This window comes from Salvelinus fontinalis, chromosome 24, assembly GCF_029448725.1.
Source record: "Salvelinus fontinalis isolate EN_2023a chromosome 24, ASM2944872v1, whole genome shotgun sequence".
Taxonomy (NCBI): Eukaryota; Metazoa; Chordata; class Actinopteri; order Salmoniformes; family Salmonidae; genus Salvelinus; species Salvelinus fontinalis.
In genome coordinates this window covers 9,217,857-9,240,069 of record NC_074688.1, presented here as the reverse complement: position 1 = coordinate 9,240,069, position 22,213 = coordinate 9,217,857, and the positions used below count along the sequence as shown (strand labels likewise).

Sequence of the window (22,213 nt, the reverse complement as noted above, 5' to 3'; positions counted from 1 at the left end):
CCACAGAGGAAGAGGCGAAGCGAGAGGATTTACTCCTCCCAAAATCTGGCCGCGTGAGATAAGCCCTTTTTATGGAGATCTATGAGTGTCAACATACGTTTTACTTTTTAAGATATATTTAACTAGGTAAATCAGTTAAAAACATTCTTATTTTATAATAACGGCTAATTTGATCGAATATACGTTTCGTAATGTTTCAGCTGTTACAAATGTACTGATATAAGTGGATTATCGTAATGTTTCAGCTGTTACAAATGTAAATGTAAAAAGTGGATTCATGTGTCATTCCGGTAACAGAAAAAACTACTTCGTTATGCCTGCTGTTCACACGCGTATATGCCCTCTCATTGGCTCGAAATGTTCCACCTGACTTGGCTTATTTCATCGAGAACATGCATTTCCATTGTTAGTTCGGTTCCTCGGCTATCGTGCCAATATAATATATCATCTTTGTCTCCTCTCATCTCTGGAAGCAAAAAGAACCAGCGAGTCACGTGGATAACTGCAGTGGGTCATATGACCGAAGTGAACGCACAAGAGTGCAGAGGACACTACACAAACCAGTCCAGTAGGTGAAATATAGCATGCCTTTTTCTACTTGGGCCGATACTTAGGCTTTGCTCTTGAGCACTCGCTAGTTATCGTAGACTCAAATTTCTGCGTAGCTCTGTAAACAGAAGCGTGGTGTGACGCGATGAAGGTGAGTTGTGGTGTGTGTTCCTGTTCTTGGTGGAGGGCTCCCGGGCTGATACCCCGGCCAACTGCACCTATGAAGATCTGTTGGGTTCCTTAGGCTACAAACAAACGCAATATTAGGCTACCGGATACCGAGTCAAGTTAACAGCCAGATTAAAAATGTTAAATTCTTCCCTATTTCTAGGAACAGGGCAGCGCGCTGCGAGTGTCCCTCCATCTCTTACCCATCAGGGAACAGTTGATGCCCTTGTCTTGCCCACCCTTCAATACCTGGAACACCCAGGAACCCAAAAGATGGTAGCCTAATATTGCGTTTGTTTGTAGCCTATTGACTATGCCTTTTGTTACAATATCATTGATACAATGTTTGTTACAATTTTCTCCTCTGCCCAATGTTACGTTGTCTAGCCCCTGTTAGCGATACAGAAGAGCCCCACAGTTTAATTGATAAGTAATTACCAAAACGTTTGTATGTTGGGTTTAAAGACAGCGTTGATAAGTCGATAACGGTGCACCTGGAGAAGCTGTCTGGCGGTGGACGACCTGGGAACCACGGGCTTTTTTACCCTTCTCTACAATCAGGGCTTCGAGGTGGTCCTCAACGACTACAAGTGGTTGTTTGGCTACTTCAAGGTAGGTTTAAACTCTCGGTTATGCTGATGCAAGTGTTTCATTCAGGGCTACAGTTTAACTTATACTGGTAACAATACTACGATCTGTTGGTCTGGAAGCTTTTTGGCAGACATGAAAATGCACTTGCCTTGTGCGCTAAGTTTCAGGCTCATCAGATGCATGGCTGGTAACCTTGTAATTGTAGTGTTCAAGGTGTAAAAGCCAGCTTTCATCTCAATTACTACATTATTGATACATTCTGGCTTGTGATTCAAAGTTGCTTTCAGGGCTGTAATTACAGCCTATTTCATTCAGGGTAATCTTTTGTTTTGCATTCAGTCCTTGTTTCTTTTTCACATGACTCCCTGTTATTGGATCAGGGGAGTGTTCTTTCTCCTACATGGTAGAGCTGACTTGCAGTCATCAATTCTGCTTCCTTATTAAAACTGTCTGGACTTGTTTTGGGACAGTGACATACTGTCCCACTACATGCTTTCCTCTAAAAGCCCATTCTTTGTTTGTGGCTTTATGAGCAAGTACATGTCTGCTCACTCTCATTGGAAGCCTTTATCAGGGTAATGGCCACATTTGCATAAAACATTTGACTTGTTGCACTTTTGCTTTTAAAGATGAAGGTGACTTATTTTTTAAAATCTTCAACTCGGGCCATAAAGATGACATTCAATATCTTATGTGATGTCATTCGTCTCCACACAAATGTGTGCACATGCAGTGACAGTTTCTCCTCTGTTCCAGTACTCTGAGCAGGGCTCTGAGGTGACCATCTACTGGGACCAGACTCTGCCAGGCTGGGTCCATGATTCTCTGGGGAACAACTGGGTCTGCTTCACTGCCAAGGAGGGTAGTCCCAGTACCCCCTCACTCTGTGTGCACACACCTCTACTCCCACAATGACCTCCTGTAAGTTTTCTCATGGGTTTTATAGATGTTTTGAGACACTGTGACTAAGAATAATAATGGTGCCCAATAATCCCCTCTACAATTTCACATTGAAGTTCTATAGTTGGCTAGAAGGCAACTTTTCATCCATGGTGCCATTTTTACTGTTGCTCATTTTGAAAAGCAAGCGATCTGCTTGGACTTTATGCTTTCTATTTACATTGGCTGTGGCAATGCTCATGTTTGTCTCACTTAAGTGTGAGTTGGTGTTCTAGTCTGAGAAATGCAGTTCTCTCCCTCGGGCTGCTCTAGTGGTCCTGCATTTGTCCATTTCCTCAAGCTGTGTAGATGTTTACCCCCCCCCCCCCCTGCTCTCTTCCCCCCCCCATCCCCCTGCTCTCTTCTCCCCCAGGCTGCTCCAGAGGTCCTACAAACACAACCTGGACTTCATTAACTCCATCAATGCAGCCCTGAGCTCCCGGAAAGCCACAGCCTACAGTGAACATGAGACCTACACTCTGCAGCAGCTAAAGCACAGGGCTGGGGGACCAGCCTCATACATCCCCAGGTACAGTCACTCACTTGTGAAACTGATATGTTGACACATGAATTCAATAGTTATGAGTCATTTTGGGGAACTTCAGACTACAGCTCCAAGGAAGAAGCAGGGGTAAATGAGCCATTCAGATGTGAGATTTGACTTCTGAAAGAATAGTCATGACTGAGTCTTAGGATAGGGGGTGTAAGACTAGTGCACACTTCAGGAAGGTAGGGAATAAGATCACATCAGTTGTGACCGGTCGGTATGAAACAGGACTTTACAACAGAGGTACTAGCTAAAGGTGTCCAATAAACTAATTTTGGAGTAATTGTAAAAAGTAAATCTATGGTGGCCCTGGTCTCTATACTCCTCCCCAGACGTGTTGGCCCTGCCTCTGTAACAGCAATGCTAGTCAAGATGGCGTCCGTCCTCCCTGAGCGCTGGGACTGGAGAGACGTCAACGTTGTCAACTACCTCAGTCCTGTCCGCAACCAGGGTAACACACCGGGTCAAATACCTACTCTTCTATCATGCCTCTCGGCAGTGTCTCCTCTCCCAACCCCTGTATCATGTTCAGCCGATCTGCTGCTCTACAGATCATGCAGTACCATTGTCACCAGTTTTTTTCTTTCTGGTTAAACAATGTGGACTGCTAAATCAAAGGCCACATAGTCCCTCTGGATTATAATGTTCCTGTCTCAACCCCGCAGACAGTATGCTCGTATGTCTACAGATCAAGCATAGTGAGTGGATGGCTGGCTGAGGGGAGGGGCGGGGGGGCACTACAGGGCTGGGATTTAGGAGCGCTGTTGAAAGGTTAACAGAGGCCTACTGCTGTGTGTGTGGTTGCTGCCTGGGGCTAAAATAGGTTGACTATGATTCACTGACTGCTTGACTGGGGGTCTGGTTTTTACAGTGGTGATTATAGCAGAGAAGTGTTAGATTGGTTGTGACAGTGCAGGGTTTGACTTCTACTCTGTCGGCTCCAGCTTCGTGTGGTAGCTGCTATTCTTTTTCCTCGATGGGAATGTTGGAAGCTCGTGTCAGGATTTAAACAAACAACACTGAGACGCCCATCTTCAGTCCACAGTAAGTTGTCTCCTGCTCCCAGTACTCACAAGGTAACACCTGCACACATACATGCTGCATAATTGTGTTTTAATGATGTGAGTATTTCTCCTCTAACCCTCACTGCTCTCCCTCTCAGGTTGTGACGGTGGTTTCCCCTACCTTATTGGAAAGTACGTCCAGGACTTTGGGGTCGTGGACGAGTCGTGTTAGCCGTACGTTGGGAAGGATTCCCCTTGTGACGTTCCCAATGGCTGTCTCCGCCACTACGCCTCGGACTACAGCTACGTGGGAGGGTTCTACGGAGGTTGCAGTGAGTCTGCCATGATGCTGGAACTGGTCAAGCATGGCCCCATAGGGGTGGCCTTCGAGGTGAGACACACACACGTTGGCTAGTTTGTGTATTTGCTAGCTCTGAGTAATGGCTAGTATGTTTGTCAAGTCAATATTGCCAGGTGTGTTCCTCACACTGTTTTCCTCCAGGTGTATCCTGACTTCATGCACTATAAGGAGGGTATCTACCATCACACGGGCCTCCATGACTCCTACAACCCGTTTGAGCTGACCAACCACGCGGTGCTGCTGGTGGGCTATGGCCACTGTCACATGACTGGTCAGAAGTTCTGGGTGGTGAAGAACAGCTGGGGGACAAGGTGGGGCGAGGGGGGCTTCTTCAGGATCCGACAGGGATCTGACGAGTGTGCCCTCGAGAGCATCGCCGTGGCAGCCAAGCCCATCCCCAAACTTTAGAGGAGGTTGTCAAATTTTTGTTTTCCCAAATGGAGGCTAGCCTGATACTTTGGCCCCAAGTCTGAAATGGTTTTTGTTTTGAAATTTCGTTTTTGTGTAGCTGATAGAAGCTCAATCAAATGGCTGGAACATTGATATAAATAATCAGTAACTGAAGCTTTTCAACTTGCTTGCTCGACTTGGCTCCTTGCCAACCAAAGATGCATTCTTGGTAATGATGCCTAAAAGGAACTTGATTTAATTCACAATGTAACTGGAATTTGTAGTTAGAGTTTTGTAGTTCGGTTTTTGATAGGTCAGAGGACCTCAGTTATTTATCTCAGGGGGATTGCTGTCTCATCAGTGTAGAAAGGTACACAATGTCAGTGCCTTGATGTTTCTCTCCTTTCAGAAGTGGTTGTGTTTCATTAGACATGTGCTGTAGTTTTCCAATAAGTTCACATGATGCAAAGATTTGCACAGGTTTTCTGTTTTGAAATAAAAATAATAAAGTTGATTTTTACAATTATTAGTGGTGTGTACCCTTTTTCTGACAAATATAAATAGGTTTCGCTGTATGCACAGAACTCTATGGCTAGAACACTGCAGGTCTTGCACATCCTTTTTCTGGAGTTGCACAACTAACTCGGATATTTGGAGAGGAACAAACTCGAGGCGAGACTTCAGTCTTCAGATGGGGTAGCCCAGCCCCACGCGCTCACGTCTGACCTCGGGCTGAGCCTGGCGAGTCACAAGGTCCCGATGTTCACTTTTCTTCCCCACTTCTCTGGGCGTTCCTTCCGGATCGTTAGAGCGCACCGCTCCTCATTCTCGCGCCTCTTCTCCCCTCACTGTGTATTAATGCTCTACCGTAGCGCTCCGCGGTCGCCATGCAGAACAACTACAAGGAGCACCTCTATAAGATCCTGGTAATAGGGGACCTGGGGGTGGGGAAGACTAGCATCATCAAGCGCTATGTTCACCAGAACTTCAGCCCCAACTACCGGGCCACGATAGGAGTGGACTTCGCCCTGAAGGTCCTTAACTGGGAGCAAGAGACTGTTCGGCTACAGTTATGGGACATAGCAGGTAGGCGATTCATTACGCGTGACAGTAATCAAATGGGAACACAGGCAGGCCCGTTTTGAAGTTATGCTATTTGGCCACTTGACGTTCCAGCGTAAGAAGCAGGGAGGGAACTGTAGTGGTGTCAGGTCGGCGGTTCCGTTCACTACATACTAGTTTCTTTGGAGTGATCATTAGACTATCAAAATGATTGGACTTGTATACTGACGGCCACGTACAGTATCAGACATACGTATTATCAATGTTTCATAGGCCAACGATTCTGTACGTGTGCAAATGTTGGGAAGCGTGGACAGTTAAGGCCTATACACATACGGTGTTCATCGAACCTCAAGTGAGTGTCGGTTATTAGAGAAATTCTTCTGACTCACCCTGGGCTGCTGCGCGCGCTCTCTATCACCAGTCCCATGCGCTCTGGCCTATACAGCCGGGGCGCACGCCCGCATGTACAGTCATGTGTCTAGCACTCGTGAGGGAGATTTGGAGCTCAGAATGGGCTTATTGTGAATAAGAACCGACAGGATTCTTCTGGGCTCGGGAATGCCGTCTCCACCTTCTGCGGTGCAGCATATTGTATTCAGAATAGCTGAATGCGTTGCTTCGTTTAGGTACATTTAGAGGGATATTGTGTACTGTTTTCTCATATCCTTCATTTAAATGGTTGTATTCCTTAATGAGACATTAATGCAACGTCCCAGTCTTAAGTGTGGCCTCTGCTAAGAGGTCTCAACCTTTATGGTACAGGGGTTCTGTTTACCCTGCTTACATGATCAGAACCATTCAACGCTTTGGAATGAAACAGATCTAGCAGCATTCTGTGCACCAACAAAGTTGAGCCAGGAGAACTCATGTTGAAGTGGTCAACTTAAATTGAAAATAGGAGTGTGGATGGTTGCTCAGCTGATACTGTCAGTTGGTAGTCAGCTGATGTTAATTCAGACTGGAGTTTCTGCCTGTCCTGAACTAGCCGTGCTCCATTAATCATGCCCTGGTAGAATGTCACACCTAGGCCCCATCCCAGATGTACCTGTAGTCTAGACCCTATGCACTTGTGGAGAGCTGAGAGTATTTGACAGGTGGAAGATTCAGCATATTGCTTTTACAAATCCAATCAATCATGCATAGGGCGTAGGCTCTAGACAGTGGTGGAAAAATTACCCATTTGTCTTGAGTAATAGTTAAGATACTTTAATAGAAAATGACTCAAGTGAAAGTAACCCAGTAAAATACTACTTGAGAGAGTATTTGTTTTTTTAAACATACTTTAAAAAATATATAAGTAGTCATTTTAAATACCTTATATTAAGCAAACCAACGGTATATATATTTAAATGCGGATAGCCAGAGGCACACTCCAAACACAAATAATTGACAAACGAATCATTTGTGTTTAGTGAGTCCGCCAGATCAGAAGCGGTAGGGATGTTCTGTTTAGTGAGTCCGCCAGATCAGAAGCGGTAGGGATGACCAGGGGTGTTCTCTGTTTAGTGAGTCCGCCAGATCAGAGGCAGTAGATGACCAGGGATGTTCTGTTGATAAGTGTGAATTGGACAATTTTCCTGTCCTTCTCAGGATTCACAATGTAACGAGTACTCTTGCATGTCAGGGAACATGTATGGAGTAAAAAGTAGATTCTTTTCTTTAGGAATGTACGAAAGCAAAAGTTGTCAAAAACATAAATAGTACAGTAATGCACCTCAACAAACTACATTTTGAATGTCAGCATTCACATTTCAAGACGTAACATGCAAACATATCTTAACTTGATTGCTGACAAGCAAAACATTTTGGGACTATATCAACAATGGACTAATGAAACAAATACCGTAATATAGTTTTTGGGTGGAATTTTCCTTTAAGTAGTGCTTTAAATTATTTTTTTATAAAGTACTTTACACCACTGGATCTAGGGGGGGCATTTGGGATTGGGCCCTATCAAAGACTATGGCCGTGAACAAACTGGTAAACAGCTTTGATAATGACTATAGAAGTCAGTGATAATGTCTGAACACACTGGTAAACAGCTTTGATAATGACTATAGAAGTCAATGATAACATCTGAACACACTGGTAAATAGCTTTGATAATGACTATAGAAGTCAGTGATAATGTCTGAACACACTGGTAAACAGCTTTGATAATGACTATATAAGTCAGTGATAATGTCTGAACACACTGGTAAACAGCTCTGATAATGACAAAAGAAGTCAGTGATAATGTCTGAACACACTGGTAAACAGCTTTGATAATGACTATAGAAGTCAGTCATAATGTCTGAACACACTGGTAAACAGCTTTGATAATGACTATAGAAGTCAGTGATAACATCTGAACACACTGGTAAACAGCTTTGATAATGACTACAGAAGTCAGTGATAACGTCTGAACACACTGGTAAACAGCTTTGATAATGACTATAGAAGTCAGTGATAATGTCTGAATACACTGGTAAACAGCTTTGATAATGACTATAGAAGTCAGTGATAATGTCTGAACACACTGGTAAACAGCTTTGATAATGACTATAGAAGTCAGTGATAACGTCTGAACACACTGGTAAACAGCTTTGATAATGACTATAGAAATCAGTGATAATGTCTGAACACACTGGTAAACAGCTTTGATAATGACTATAGAAGTCAGTCATAATGTCTGAACACACTGGTAAACAGCTTTGATAATGACTATAGAAATCAGTGATAATGTCTGAACACACTGGTAAACAGCTTTGATAATGACTATAGAAATCAGTGATAATGTCTGAACACACTGGTAAACAGCTTTGATAATGACTATAGAAATCAGTGATAATGTCTGAACACACTGGTAAACAGCTTTGATAATGACTATAGAAGTCAGTGATGGGAGAGGGAGTCACAGTAAAACATTCCACGTGTACTTATTACACTGCTGTTAGCAGAGGAATTTACACACACGATGACCTCTCTCCCACACTCCCCCTTTCTCTCCCTCCCCTCTCCCTCTATATCTATAATAATAGTTGTCTGTGTGAAATTCCTCATCAGACTCCTTTGTCTGTCATGTGAGTTGTGCTGTCTTTGGAAAAACCATTACTACAGGTGCCCCGCATATTGACTCTGTACCGGTAGACCCTGTATATAGCCTCCACATTGACTCTGTACCGGTACCCCCTGTATATAGCCTCCACATTGACTCTGTACCGGTACCCCCTGTATATAGCCTCCACATTGACTCTGTACCGGTACCCCCTGTATATAGCCTCCACATTGACTCTGTATCGGTACCCCCTGTATATAGCCTCCACATTGACTCTGTACCGGTACCCCCTGTATATAGCCTCCACATTGACTCTGTACCGTAACACCCTGTATATAGCCTCCACATTGACTCTGTACCGGGACCCCCTGTATATAGCCTCCACATTGACTCTGTACCGTAACACCCTGTATATAGCCTCCACATTGACTCTGTACCGGTACCCCCTGTATATAGCCTCCACATTGACTCTGTACCCGTACCCCCTGTATATAGCCTCCACATTGACTCTGTACCCGTACCCCCTGTATATAGCCTCCACATTGACTCTCTACCAGTACCCCCTGTATATAGCCTCCACATTGACTCTGTACCAGTAGACCCTGTATATATCCAAGATGGCGTTCTTATTTTTTTGTTGGTATTTTTCTTTAAACTGCATTGTTGGTTAAGGGCTTGTAAGTAAGCATTTCACCTGTTGTATTCGGTGCAGGTGACAAATAACATTTGATTTGATCTGTGTGTGGCGTGAGATGTACACTGTTGGTCCACCTTGTTGTATTTTACCGGGAATGGTTTAGGACTGTGACCAGGACTTTGACCAGGACTGTGACCAGGACTGTGACCAGGACTGTGTAGGGGACTCTTTGCCCTGAGGCAATAGGTCACTTTCATCTCAGTGGTGTTACCAGGGCTTGTGATATGTTATTAGAGTCAGGGGTGGTATGGCAACAAGACACACATGTTCTATCACAAGGCCATGGTGTAGCGTCTACTACTACTGTCAGTACTAATCAACAACACTGTGTGTCAGGTCAGGAGGGCTTTGGGAACATGACGAGGGTCTACTACTGTCAGTACTAATCAACAACACTGTGTGTGTGTGTGTCAGGTCAGGAGGGCTTTGGGAACATGACGAGGGTCTACTACTGTCAGTACTAATCAACAACACTGTGTGTGTGTCAGGTCAGGAGGGCTTTGGGAACATGACGAGGGTCTACTACTGTCAGTACTAATCAACAACACTGTGTGTCAGGTCAGGAGGGCTTTGGGAACATGACGAGGGTCTACTACTGTCAGTACTAATCAACAACACTGTGTGTGTGTCAGGTCAGGAGGGCTTTGGTAACATGACGAGGGTCTACTACTACTGTCACTACTAACCATCAACACTGTGTGTGTGTGTGTGTGTGTCAGGTCAGGAGGGCTTTGGGAACATGACGAGGGTCTACTACTGTCAGTACTAATCAACAACACTGTGTGTGTGTGTCAGGTCAGGAGGGCTTTGGGAACATGACGAGGGTCTACTACTGTCAGTACTAATCAACAACACTGTGTGTGTGTGTGTCAGGTCAGGAGGGCTTTGGGAACATGACGAGGGGCTACTACTACTGTCAGTACTAATCAACAACACTGTGTGTGTGTGTGTGTGTCAGGTCAGGAGGGCTTTGGGAACATGACGAGGGTCTACTACTGTCAGTACTAATCAACAACACTGTGTGTGTGTGTCAGGTCAGGAGCGCTTTGGGAACATGACGAGGGTCTACTACTGTCAGTACTAATCAACAACACTGTGTGTGTGTGTCAGGTCAGGAGGGCTTTGGTAAAATGACGAGGGGCTACTACTACTGTCAGTACTAATCAACAACACTGTGTGTGTGTGTCAGGTCAGGAGGGCTTTGGGAACATGACGAGGGTCTACTACTGTCAGTACTAATCAACAACACTGTGTGTGTGTGTCAGGTCAGGAGCGCTTTGGTAACATGACGAGGGTCTACTACCGTGAAGCCATGGGGGCGTTCATCGTGTTTGACATGACGCGGCCTTCCTCCTTCGAGGCCGTCACCAAGTGGAAGGAGGACCTGGACTCTAAACTCACACTGGCCAATGGGAAAAATGTGGCCGCTGTGCTATTGGCTAATAAGTGCGACCAGGGGCGGGACGTGCTGACCAACAACGGGATCCAGATGGAGAAGTTCTGTCAGGAGAATGGCTTTGTGGGATGGTACGAGACCTCTGCCAAGGTGAGAACATGCATCTGCACACACACACACAATCACACACACGCAATCACACACACGCAATCACACACACGCAATCACACACACGCAATCACACACACGCAATCACACACAAAGAAGCAGTTTCATGAAAACGTCTTATCACACACACACACACACACACTGACACACACACACACACACACACACTGACACACTGACACACATACACACACACACTGACACACACACACACACTGACACACACACACACACACTGACACACACACACACACACTGACACACACACACACACACACTGACACACACACACACACACACACACTGACACACACACACACACACACATTGACACACACACACACTGACACACACACACACGCTGACACACACACACACACACACACTGACACACACTCACCTTCTACAGCTGCGGAATTTCACAGATGAACGAAAAGTGAGCACAGTCTTTTAGATCAAAGTCAAAACACAGACAGACACACTCGCTCAGACACACACACACACTCGCTCAGACACACACACTCGCTCAGACACACACACACTCGCTCAGACACACTCACTCAGACACACTCGCTCAGACATACACACTCACTCAGACATACACACTCACTCAGACACACTCGCTCAGACACACTCACTCAGACATACACACTCACTCAGATATACACACACACTCAGACATACACACACACTCAGACACACACACACACACACACTCAGACACACACACACACTCAGACACACACACACTCAGACACACACACACTCAGACACACACACACTCAGACACACACAAAACTCTCCTATCCTGACAACCCGTGTGCCAGTGGAGCTCAACATTCTGAGAGTCAGAAGAAGGTGAAAGGTCGTTACCGTGGTTTACCAGATTTATGAGCTGCCTTTCACGCTGAAAAGTTGTAGCTGTTCAGACTTTAGTTCAACATATACGTTCACCTATCCAGTCAGATTGATGAATGGGAGAGGGAGAGGCCATTAGTAAGGGGACAACTCCTTGGAATGGAATGTACTCTTCAGTCTCTTCACTCAAAAACAAGAGTGATGTAGAGAGTGATGTAGAGAATGGTGTAGAGAGTATAGAGAGTGGTGTAGAGAGTGATGAAGAGAGTTGTTTAGGGAGTGATGTAGAGAGTTGTTTAGGGAGTGATGTAGAGAGTTGTTTGGGGAGTGATGTAGAGAGTTGTTTGGGGAGTGATGTAGAGAGTTGTTTAGGGAGTGATGTAGAGAGTTGTTTAGAGAGTGATGTAGAGAGTTGTTTAGAGAGTGATGTAGAGAGTTGTTTAGAGAGTGATGTAGAGAGTTGTTTAGAGAGTGATGTAGAGAGGTGTTTAGAGAGTGATGTAGAGAGTGGTGTAGAGAGTGATGTAGAGAGTTGTTTAGGGAGTGATGTAGAGAGTTGTTTAGAGAGTGATGTAGAGAGTTGTTTAGAGAGTGATGTAGAGAGTTGTTTAGAGAGTGATGTAGAGAGTTGTTTAGGGAGTGATGTAGAGAGTTGTTTAGGGAGTGATGTAGAGAGTTGTTTAGGGAGTGATGTAGAGAGTTGTTTAGGGAGTGATGTAGAGAGTTGTTTAGAGAGTGATGTAGAGAGTTGTTTAGAGTTGTTTAGAGAGTGATGTAGAGTGATGTAGAGAGTTGTGTAGAGTTATGTAGAGGACAAAGAGTGATGTAGAGAGTTGTGTAGAGGACAGAGTGATGTAGAGAGTTGTGTAGAGTGATGTAGAGAGTTGTTTAGACAGTGATGTAGAGAGTTGGTTAGAGAGTTGTGTAGAGGACAAAGAGTGATGTAGAGAGTTGTTTAGAGAGTGATGTAGAGAGTGGTGTAGAGAGTGATGTAGAGAGTTGTGTAGAGAGTTGTTTAGAGAGTGATGTAGAGAGTTGTGTAGAGAGTTGTGCAGAGAGTGATGTAGAGAGTTGTGTAGAGAGTTGTGTAGAGAGTGATGTAGAGAGTGATGTAGAGAGAGATGTAGAGAGTTGTTTAGACAGTGATGCAGAGAGTTGTTTAGAGAGTGATGTAGAGAGTTGTGTAGAGAGTTGTGTAGAGTGATGTAGAGAGTTGTTTAGACAGTGATGTAGAGAGTGATGTAGACAGTTGTGTAGAGTTATGTAGAGGACAAAGAGTGATGTAGAGAGTGATGTAGAGAGTGATGTAGAGAGTTGTGTAGAGAGTTGTGTAGAGAGTGATGTAGAGAGTTGTGTAGAGAGTTGTTTAGACAGTGATGCAGAGAGTTGTTTAGAGAGTGATGTAGAGAGTTGTGTAGAGAGTTGTGTAGAGTGATGTAGAGAGTTGTTTAGACAGTGATGTAGAGAGTGATGTAGACAGTTGTGTAGAGTTATGTAGAGGACAAAGAGTGATGTAGAGAGTGATGTAGAGAGTTGTGTAGAGAGTTGTGTAGAGAGTGATGTAGAGAGTTGTGTAGAGAGTTGTGTAGAGGACAGAGTGATGTAGAGAGTTGTGTAGAGTGATGTAGAGAGTTGTTTAGACAGTGATGTAGAGAGTGATGTAGGGAGTTGTGTAGAAAGTTGTGTAGAGAGTTGTGTAGAGGACAAATAGTGATGTAGAGAGTTGTTTAGAGAGTGGTGTAGAGAGTGATGTAGAGAGTTGTTTAGAGAGTGATGTAGAGAGTTGTTTAGAGAGTGATGTAGAGAGTTGTGTATAGTTATTTAGAGGACAAAGAGTGATGTAGAGAGTTGTAGAGAGTTGTTTAGACAGTGATGTAGAGAGTTGTGTAGAGAGTTGTGTAGAGGACAGAGTGATGTAGAGAGTTGTGTAGAGTGATGTAGAGAGTTGTTTAGACAGTGATGTAGAGAGTTGGTTAGAGAGTTGTGTAGAGGACAGAGTGATGTAGAGAGTTGTTTAGAGAGTGATGTAGAGAGTGGTGTAGAGAGTTGTGTAGAGAGTTGTGTAGAGAGTTGTGTAGAGAGTGTGTAGAGAGTGATATAGAGAGTTATATAGAGCGTAATGTAGAGAGGAATATATAGACGTGTTACTGATGTAGAGAGTGATATAGAGAGTGATATAGAGAGGGATATATAGACGTGATACTGATGTAGAGAGTGATATAGAGAGTGTTAGTGACGTAGAGAGTGATATAGAGAGTGATAGTGACGTAGAGAGTGAAATAGAGTTATATAGAGCGTGATATAGAGCGTAATGTAGAGAGGGATATATAGACGTGTTACTGATGTAGAGAGTGATATAGAGAGGGATATATAGACGTGTTACTGATATAGAGAGTGATATAGAGAGTGATATAGAGAGGGATATATAGACGTGTTACTGATGTAGAGAGTGATATAGAGAGTTATATAGAGAGGGATATATAGACGTGATACTGATGTAGAGAGTGATATAGAGAGTGTTAGTGACGTAGAGAGTGATATAGAGAGTGATAGTGACGTAGAGAGTGAAATAGAGTTATATAGAGCGTGATATAGAGCGTAATGTAGAGAGGGATATATAGACGTGTTACTGATGTAGAGAGTGATATAGAGAGGGATATATAGACGTGTTACTGATATAGAGAGTGATATAGAGAGTGATATAGAGAGGGATATATAGACGTGATAGTGATATAGAGAGTGATATAGACGTGATAGTGACATAGAGAGTGATATAGACGTGATATAGAGAGGGATATATAGACGTGTTACTGATGTAGAGCGTGATATAGAGAGGGATATATAGACGTGATAGTGATATAGACGTGATAGTGATATAGAGTGATATAGAGAGTGATATATATACGTGATAGTGATATAGACGTGATAGTGATATAGAGAGTGATATAGACGTGATATAGAGTGATATAGAGAGGGATATATAGACGTGTTACTGATGTAGAGAGTGATATAGAGAGTGATATAGAGAGGGATATATAGACGTGATAGTGATATATAGAGAGTGATATAGACGTGATAGTGACGTAGAGAGTGATATAGAGAGTGTTAGTGACGTAGAGAGTTATATCGAGCGTGTTATAGAGAACAGTTAGACAAGTCCTTGAGCCTTTCAGTAGTTGATGAGTTCTCAAGTCCATGTCCCCGAAGGTTACATTACTACATCTTAGTGGAAACTCTAGATGATGCAAATTACTTATTTTCTCAGAAAGAGCTTTGTGTGTGTGTGTCATGTGCCTGCTATTAGATAAAGCCCCCCCCTATGTTACATGAACCCATTCTGAATTGAAGTGTGTGTTTATTTTTGTATTTCTGTATTGTTTGTGGTGATACAAGCCTATTACAGGAGTCTACGAACAAGCTTAATTCTGATAATAGGTAATGTGAAAGATTATTAAAGAGTTCTCTCTCTCTGTCTGTGTGTGTGTGGTAATCTAAGAGGTTATTAGAGAGGTCTCTCTCTCTCTGTGTGTATGTGGTAATCTAAGAGGTTATTAGCGAGGTCTCTCTCTCTGTGTGTGTGTGTATGTGGTAATCTAAGAGGTTATTAGAGAGGTCTCTCTCTCTCTGTGTGTATGTGGTAATCTAAGAGGTTATTAGCGAGGTCTCTCTCTCTGTGTGTGTGTGTATGTGGTAATCTAAGAGGTTATTAGCGAGGTCTCTCTCTCTGTGTGTGTGTGTATGTGGTAATCTAAGAGGTTATTAGCGAGGTCTCTCTCTCTGTGTGTGTGTGTATGTGGTAATCTAAGAGGTTATTAGCGAGGTCTCTCTCTCTGTGTGTGTGTGTATGTGGTAATCTAAGAGGTTATTAGCGAGGTCTCTCTCTCTCTGTGTGTGTGTGTATGTGGTAATCTAAGAGGTTATTAGCGAGGTCTCTCTCTCTCTGTGTGTGTGTGTGTATGTGGTAATCTAAGAGGTTATTAGAGAGGTCTCTCTCTCTCTGTGTGTATGTGTATGTGGTAATCTAAGAGGTTATTAGAGAGGAAGTCTGCTGCAGACTTCACTATGTCAAATCCTGATGAGCCCTCATGAATATTCAATATTCACCTAATTAATTCTGCTGCTCAGCTCACCACGTGATCGGAAGAAGTGTGTGTGTTTGTGTGTTTGTGGGCGAGGGTGTGTGTGGGCGAGGGTGCGTGTCTGTGTGTGTGGGCGAGGGTGCGTGTCTGTGTGTGTGTGTGGGCGAGGGTGCGTGTCTGTGTGTGTGTGTGTGGGCGAGGGTGCGTGTCTGTGTGTGTGTGTGAGAGGGAGTGTTTGTGTGTGTCGCTGGCGAAGCAGCTGCTGGAGGCCTGAAATGTTCTAAAATCAGACTGGAAATCAGACTTATCCCTGTCTTAATGTTCTTCATCTCATTTGTGATCACTGACCCTGTCCTCTACTGACTTGAACCCATAGTTCACCTCAGCCCCGAAGGCTTCATTACAGAAACCACACCACCATATAAACATACGGATTTATGTTTTAGTCTCATTATCAAACAGTTGAGACTAGAGGTCGCCCTACGGAATGGCTGATTAATTAGGGCCGATTTCAAGTTTTCATAACAATCGGTAATCGGCATTTTTGGACACCGATCATGGCCGAGAACATTCCACTCCACGAGGAGACTGCGTGGCAGGCTGACTACATGTTATGCGAGTGCAGCAAGGAGCCAAGGTAAGGTGCTAGCTAGCATTAAACTTATCACATTAAAAGCACAGTCTTTGCACCAATGTACCTAACCATAAACATCATGCATTTCTTAAAATCAATACACAAGTATATATTTTTAAACCTGCATATTTAGTTAAAATAAATTTATGTTAGCAGGCAATATTAGCTAGGGAAATTGTCACTTCTCTTGCGTTCTGTGCAATCAGAGTCAGGGTATATGCAGCAGTTTGGGCCGCCTGGCTCGTTGAGAACTGTGTGAAGACCATTTCTTCCTAACAAAGACAGTAATTAATTTGCCAGAATTTTACATAATCATGACATAACATTGAAGGTTGCACAATGTAACAGCAATATTTAGACTTATGGATGCCACCCGTTTAATAAAATACAGAACGGTTCCGTATTTCTCTGAAAGATTAAACGTTTTGTTTTCGAAATGATAGTTTCCGGATTTGACCATATTAATGACCTAAGGCTCGTATTTCTGTGTGTTTATTATATTAAGTCTATGATTTGATATTTGATATAGCAGTCTGACTGAGCGATGGTAGGCAGCAGCAGGCTCGTAAGCATTCATTCAAACAGCACTTTCCTGCGTTTACCAGCAGCTCTTTGCAATGCTTGAAGCACAGCGCTGTTTATGACTTCAAGCCTATCAACTCCCGAGATTAGGCTGGCAATACTATAGTGCCTATAAGAACATCCAATAGTCAAAGGTATATGAAATACAAATGGTATAGAGAGAAATAGTCCTATAATAACTACAACCTAAAACTTCTTACCTGGGAATATTGAAGACTCATGTTAAAAGGAACCACCAGCTTTCATATGTTCTCATGTTCTGAGCAAGGAACTTAAACGTTAGCTTTCTTACATGGCACATATTGCACTTTTACTTTCTTCTCCAACACTTTGTTTTTGCATTATTTAAACCAAATTGAACATGTTTCATTATTTATTTGAGACTAAATAGATTTTATTTATGTATTGTATTAAGTTAAAATAAAAGTGTTAATTCAGTGTTGTTGTAATTGTTATTATTACAAATATATATAAAAATCGGCCGATTAATCGGTATCGGCTTTTTTTGGTCCTCCAATAATCGGTATCGGTGTTGAAAAACCATAATCGGTCGACCTCTAGTGTCAATAGGTAGGAGATACAGATGAGCTCGTGAGTGAGTGTGTATGTGGGTCGGTGAGTGAGTGAGTGTGTATTGGAGTGAGTGAGTGAGTGTGTATGTGGGTGAGTGAGTGTGTATGTATGTATGTGGGTGAGTGAGTGTGTATGTGGGTGAGTGAGTGAGTGTGTATGTATGTGGGTGGATGAGTGAGTGAGTGTGTATGTGGGTGAGTGAGTGTGTATGTATGTGGGTGAGTGAGTGTGTATGTGAGTGAGTGAGTGAGTGTGCACGTATGTGGGTGAGTGAGTGTGTATGTGGGTGAGTGTGTATGTATGTGGGTGAGTGAGTGTGTATGTGGGTGAGTGAGTGAGTGTGTATGTATGTGGGTGAGTGAGTGAGTGTGTATGTATGTGGGTGAGTGAGTGTGTATGTGGGTGAGTGAGTGTCTGTGTCTGTGAGTGCCCTGGATCTTCAACTTTTAGTTCATAGCATCAAAACATCACATTGGCACTACTGAGGAGCCATACACTCACAGCCACAAACACACATCACAGCTACAAACACACATCACAGCCACAAACACACATCACAGCTACAAACACACATCACAGCTACAAACACACATCACAGCTACAAACACACATCACAGCCACAAACACACATCACAGCTACAAACACACATCACAACCACAAACACACATCACAGCTACAAACACACATCACAGCCACAAACATACACTCACAGGCATAAACACACATCACAGCCACAAACACACATCACAGCTACAAACACACATCACAGCTACAAACACACATCACAGCCACAAACACACATCACAGCTACAAACACACATCACAGCTACAAACACACATCACAGCCACAAACACACATCACAGCTACAAACACACATCACAGCTACAAACACACATCACAGCCACAAACACACATCACAGCTACAAACACACATCACAGCTACAAACACACATCACAGCTACAAACACACATCACAGCCACAAACACACATCACAGCTACAAACACACATCACAGCTACAAACACACATCACAGCTACAAACACACATCACAGCCACAAACACACATCACAGCTACAAACACACATCACAGCTACAAACACACATCACAGCCACAAACACACATCACAGCCACAAACACACATCACAGCCACAAACACACATCACAGCCACAAACACACATCACAGCCACAAACACACATCACAGCTACAAACATACACATCACAGCCACAAACACACATCACAGCCACAAACACACATCACAGCTACAAACACACATCACAGCTACAAACACACATCACAGCCACAAACACACATCACAGCCACAAACACACATCACAGCCACAAACACACATCACAGCCACAAACACACATCACAGCCACAAACACACATCACAAACACACATCACAGTCACAAACACACATCACAGTCACAAACACACATCACAGCTACAAACACACATCACAGCCACAAACACACAACACAGCCACAAACACATATCACAGCTACAAACACACATCACAGCCACAAACACACATCACAGCCACAAACACACATCACAGCCACAAACACACATCACAGCTACAAACACACATCACAGCCACAAACACACATCACAGCCACAAACACACATCACAGCCACAAACACACCTCACAGCCACAAACACACATCACAGCTACAAACACACATCACAGCCACAAACACACATCACAGCCACAAACACACATCACAGCCACAAACACACATCACAGCCACAAACACACCTCACAGCCACAAACACACATCACAGCTACAAACACACATCACAGCCACAAACACACATCACAGCCACAAACACACATCACAGCCACAAACACATATCACAGCCACAAACACACATCACAGCTACAAACACACATCACAGCTACAAACACACATCACAGCTACAAACACACATCACAGCCACAAACACACATCACAGCCACAAACACACATCACAGCTACAAACACACATCACAGCTACAAACACACATCACAGCCACAAACACACATCACAGCCACAAACACACATCACAGCCACAAACACACATCACAGCTACAAACACACATCACAGCTACAAACACACATCACAGCCACAAACACACATCACAGCCACAAACACACATCACAGCCACAAACACACATCACAGCCACAAACACACATCACAGCCACAAACACACATCACAGCCACAAACACACATCACAGCCACAAACACACATCACAGCTACAAACACACATCACAGCTACAAACACACATCACAGCCACAAACACACATCACAGCTACAAACACACATCACAGCCACAAACACACATCACAAACACACATCACAGTCACAAACACACATCACAGCCACAAACACACAACACATCCACAAACACATATCACAGCTACAAACACACATCACAGCCACAAACACACATCACAGCCACAAACATACATCACAGCCACAAACACACATCACAGCCACAAACACACATCACAGCTACAAACACACATCACAGCCACAAACACACATCACAGCCACAAACACACATCACAGCTACAAACATACACATCACAGCCACAAACACATATCACAAACACACATCACAGTCACAAACACTCATCACAGCCACAAACACACATCACAGCTACAAACACACATCACAAACACACATCACAGCTACAAACACACATCACAGCTACAAACACACATCACAAACACACATCACAGCCACAAACACACATCACAGCCACAAACACACATCACAAACACACATCACAGCCACAAACACACATCACAGCCACAAACACACATCACAGCTACAAACACACATCACAGCCACAAACACACATCACAAACACACATCACAGCCACAAACACACATCACAGCCACAAACACACATCACAAACACACATCACAGCCACAAACACACATCACAGCCACAAACACACATCACAAACACACATCACAGTCACAAACACACATCACAGCTACAAACACACATCACAAACACACATCACAGCCACAAACACACATCACAGCCACAAACACACATCACAGCCACAAACACACATCACAGCCACAAACACACATCACAGCCACAAACATACACTCATATCCACACAGAAACACAACGAACATACTCACATGTACTGTATGCAGTGGTCTTGGACAGTAATTCATCACATTATTTTCCCCCCTCTCCCCTTATGTCTCTCGCTATCTCTCTCTCCCACTCTCTCTCTCTCTCTCTTCCGCTCTCTCGCTCTCTCTCTCTATTCCGCTCTCTCTCCCGTCCGCTCTCTCTCTCTTCCGCTCTCTCGCTCTCTCTCTCTTCCACTCTCTCGCTCTCTCTCTCTCTCTCTCTCTCTCTCTTCTGCTCTCTCGCTTCCGCTCTCTCGCTCTCTCTCTCGCTTCCGCTCTCTCGCTCTCTCTCTTCTGCTCTCTCGCTCTCTCTCTCGCTTCCGCTCTCTCGCTCTCTCTCTCTTCCGCTCTCTCACTTCTGCTCTCTCTCTTCTTCTCTCTCTCTCTTCTTCTCTCTCTCTCTCTCTCTCTCTCTCTCTCTCTCTCTCTCTTCTCTCTCTCTCTCTCTCTCTCTCTCTCTCTCTCTCTCTCTCTCTCTCTCTCTCTCTCTCTCTCTCTCTCTCTCTCTCTCTCTCTCTCTCTCTCTCCTTCTCTCTATTTCTCTAGGAGAATATGAATATAGATGAAGCAGCTAACTGTTTGGTGAAGCACATCATCGCCAACGAGAATGATATCCTCCAACCAGAAGAACCTGACACCGTCTCTCCGCAATTAAATTCTGTCAGGGGTGGGACCTGCTCCTCCTGTTTCAAATCATAGAACACCACCATCACCATCACTACACACCACCATCACTACACACACCACCATCACTACACACACCACCATCACTACACACCACCATCACTACACACCACCATCACTACACACACCACCATCACTAAACACACCACCCTCACTACACACCACCATCACTACACATCATCATCACTACACACACCACCACCATCACTACACACCACCACCATCACCACACACACCACCATCACTACACACCACCACCACCATCACTACACACCACCACCATCACTACACACCACCATCACTACACATCACCATCACTACACACCATCATCACCATCACTACACACCACCATCACTACACACCACCATCACTACACACCACCACCACCATCACTACACACCACCATCACTACACACCACCATCACTACACACCACCACCACCACCACTACACACCACCATCACTACACACCACCACCATCACTACACACCACCACCATCACTACACACCACCATCACTACACATCACCATCACTACACACACCACCATCACTACACACCACCACCATCACTACACACCACCACCACCATCACTACACACCACCACCATCACTACACACCACCACCACCATCACTACACACCACCACCATCACTACACACCACCACCATCACTACACACCACCACCATCACTACACACCACCACCATCACTACACACCACCATCACTACACACCACCA

The 22,213-nt window shown here is 44.1% G+C and overlaps 1 protein-coding gene across 3 annotated transcripts; it reads left to right on the top strand.

Moving 5' to 3' along the window:
• The first annotated feature begins 2,620 nt into the window (after positions 1-2,620).
• On the top strand, positions 2,621-21,577 carry LOC129821880 (ras-related protein Rab-38-like). 3 transcript variants are annotated; one of them, XM_055879600.1, is made up of 7 exons: positions 2,621-2,776; positions 3,127-3,245; positions 3,739-3,838; positions 3,992-4,189; positions 4,301-5,635; positions 10,613-10,893; positions 21,338-21,577. In XM_055879600.1, the coding sequence occupies exons 5-7, from the start codon at positions 5,437-5,439 to the stop codon at positions 21,488-21,490; spliced, it is 633 nt and encodes a 210-aa protein (XP_055735575.1). In that variant the 5' UTR covers positions 2,621-2,776; positions 3,127-3,245; positions 3,739-3,838; positions 3,992-4,189; positions 4,301-5,436; the 3' UTR covers positions 21,491-21,577. The 3 variants fall into 3 exon arrangements, with proteins under 3 accessions (XP_055735575.1, XP_055735573.1, XP_055735574.1); XM_055879598.1 differs by having other exon boundaries at positions 3,957-4,189; XM_055879599.1 differs by lacking the exon at positions 3,127-3,245 and having other exon boundaries at positions 3,957-4,189.
• Positions 21,578-22,213: the final 636 nt, after the last annotated feature.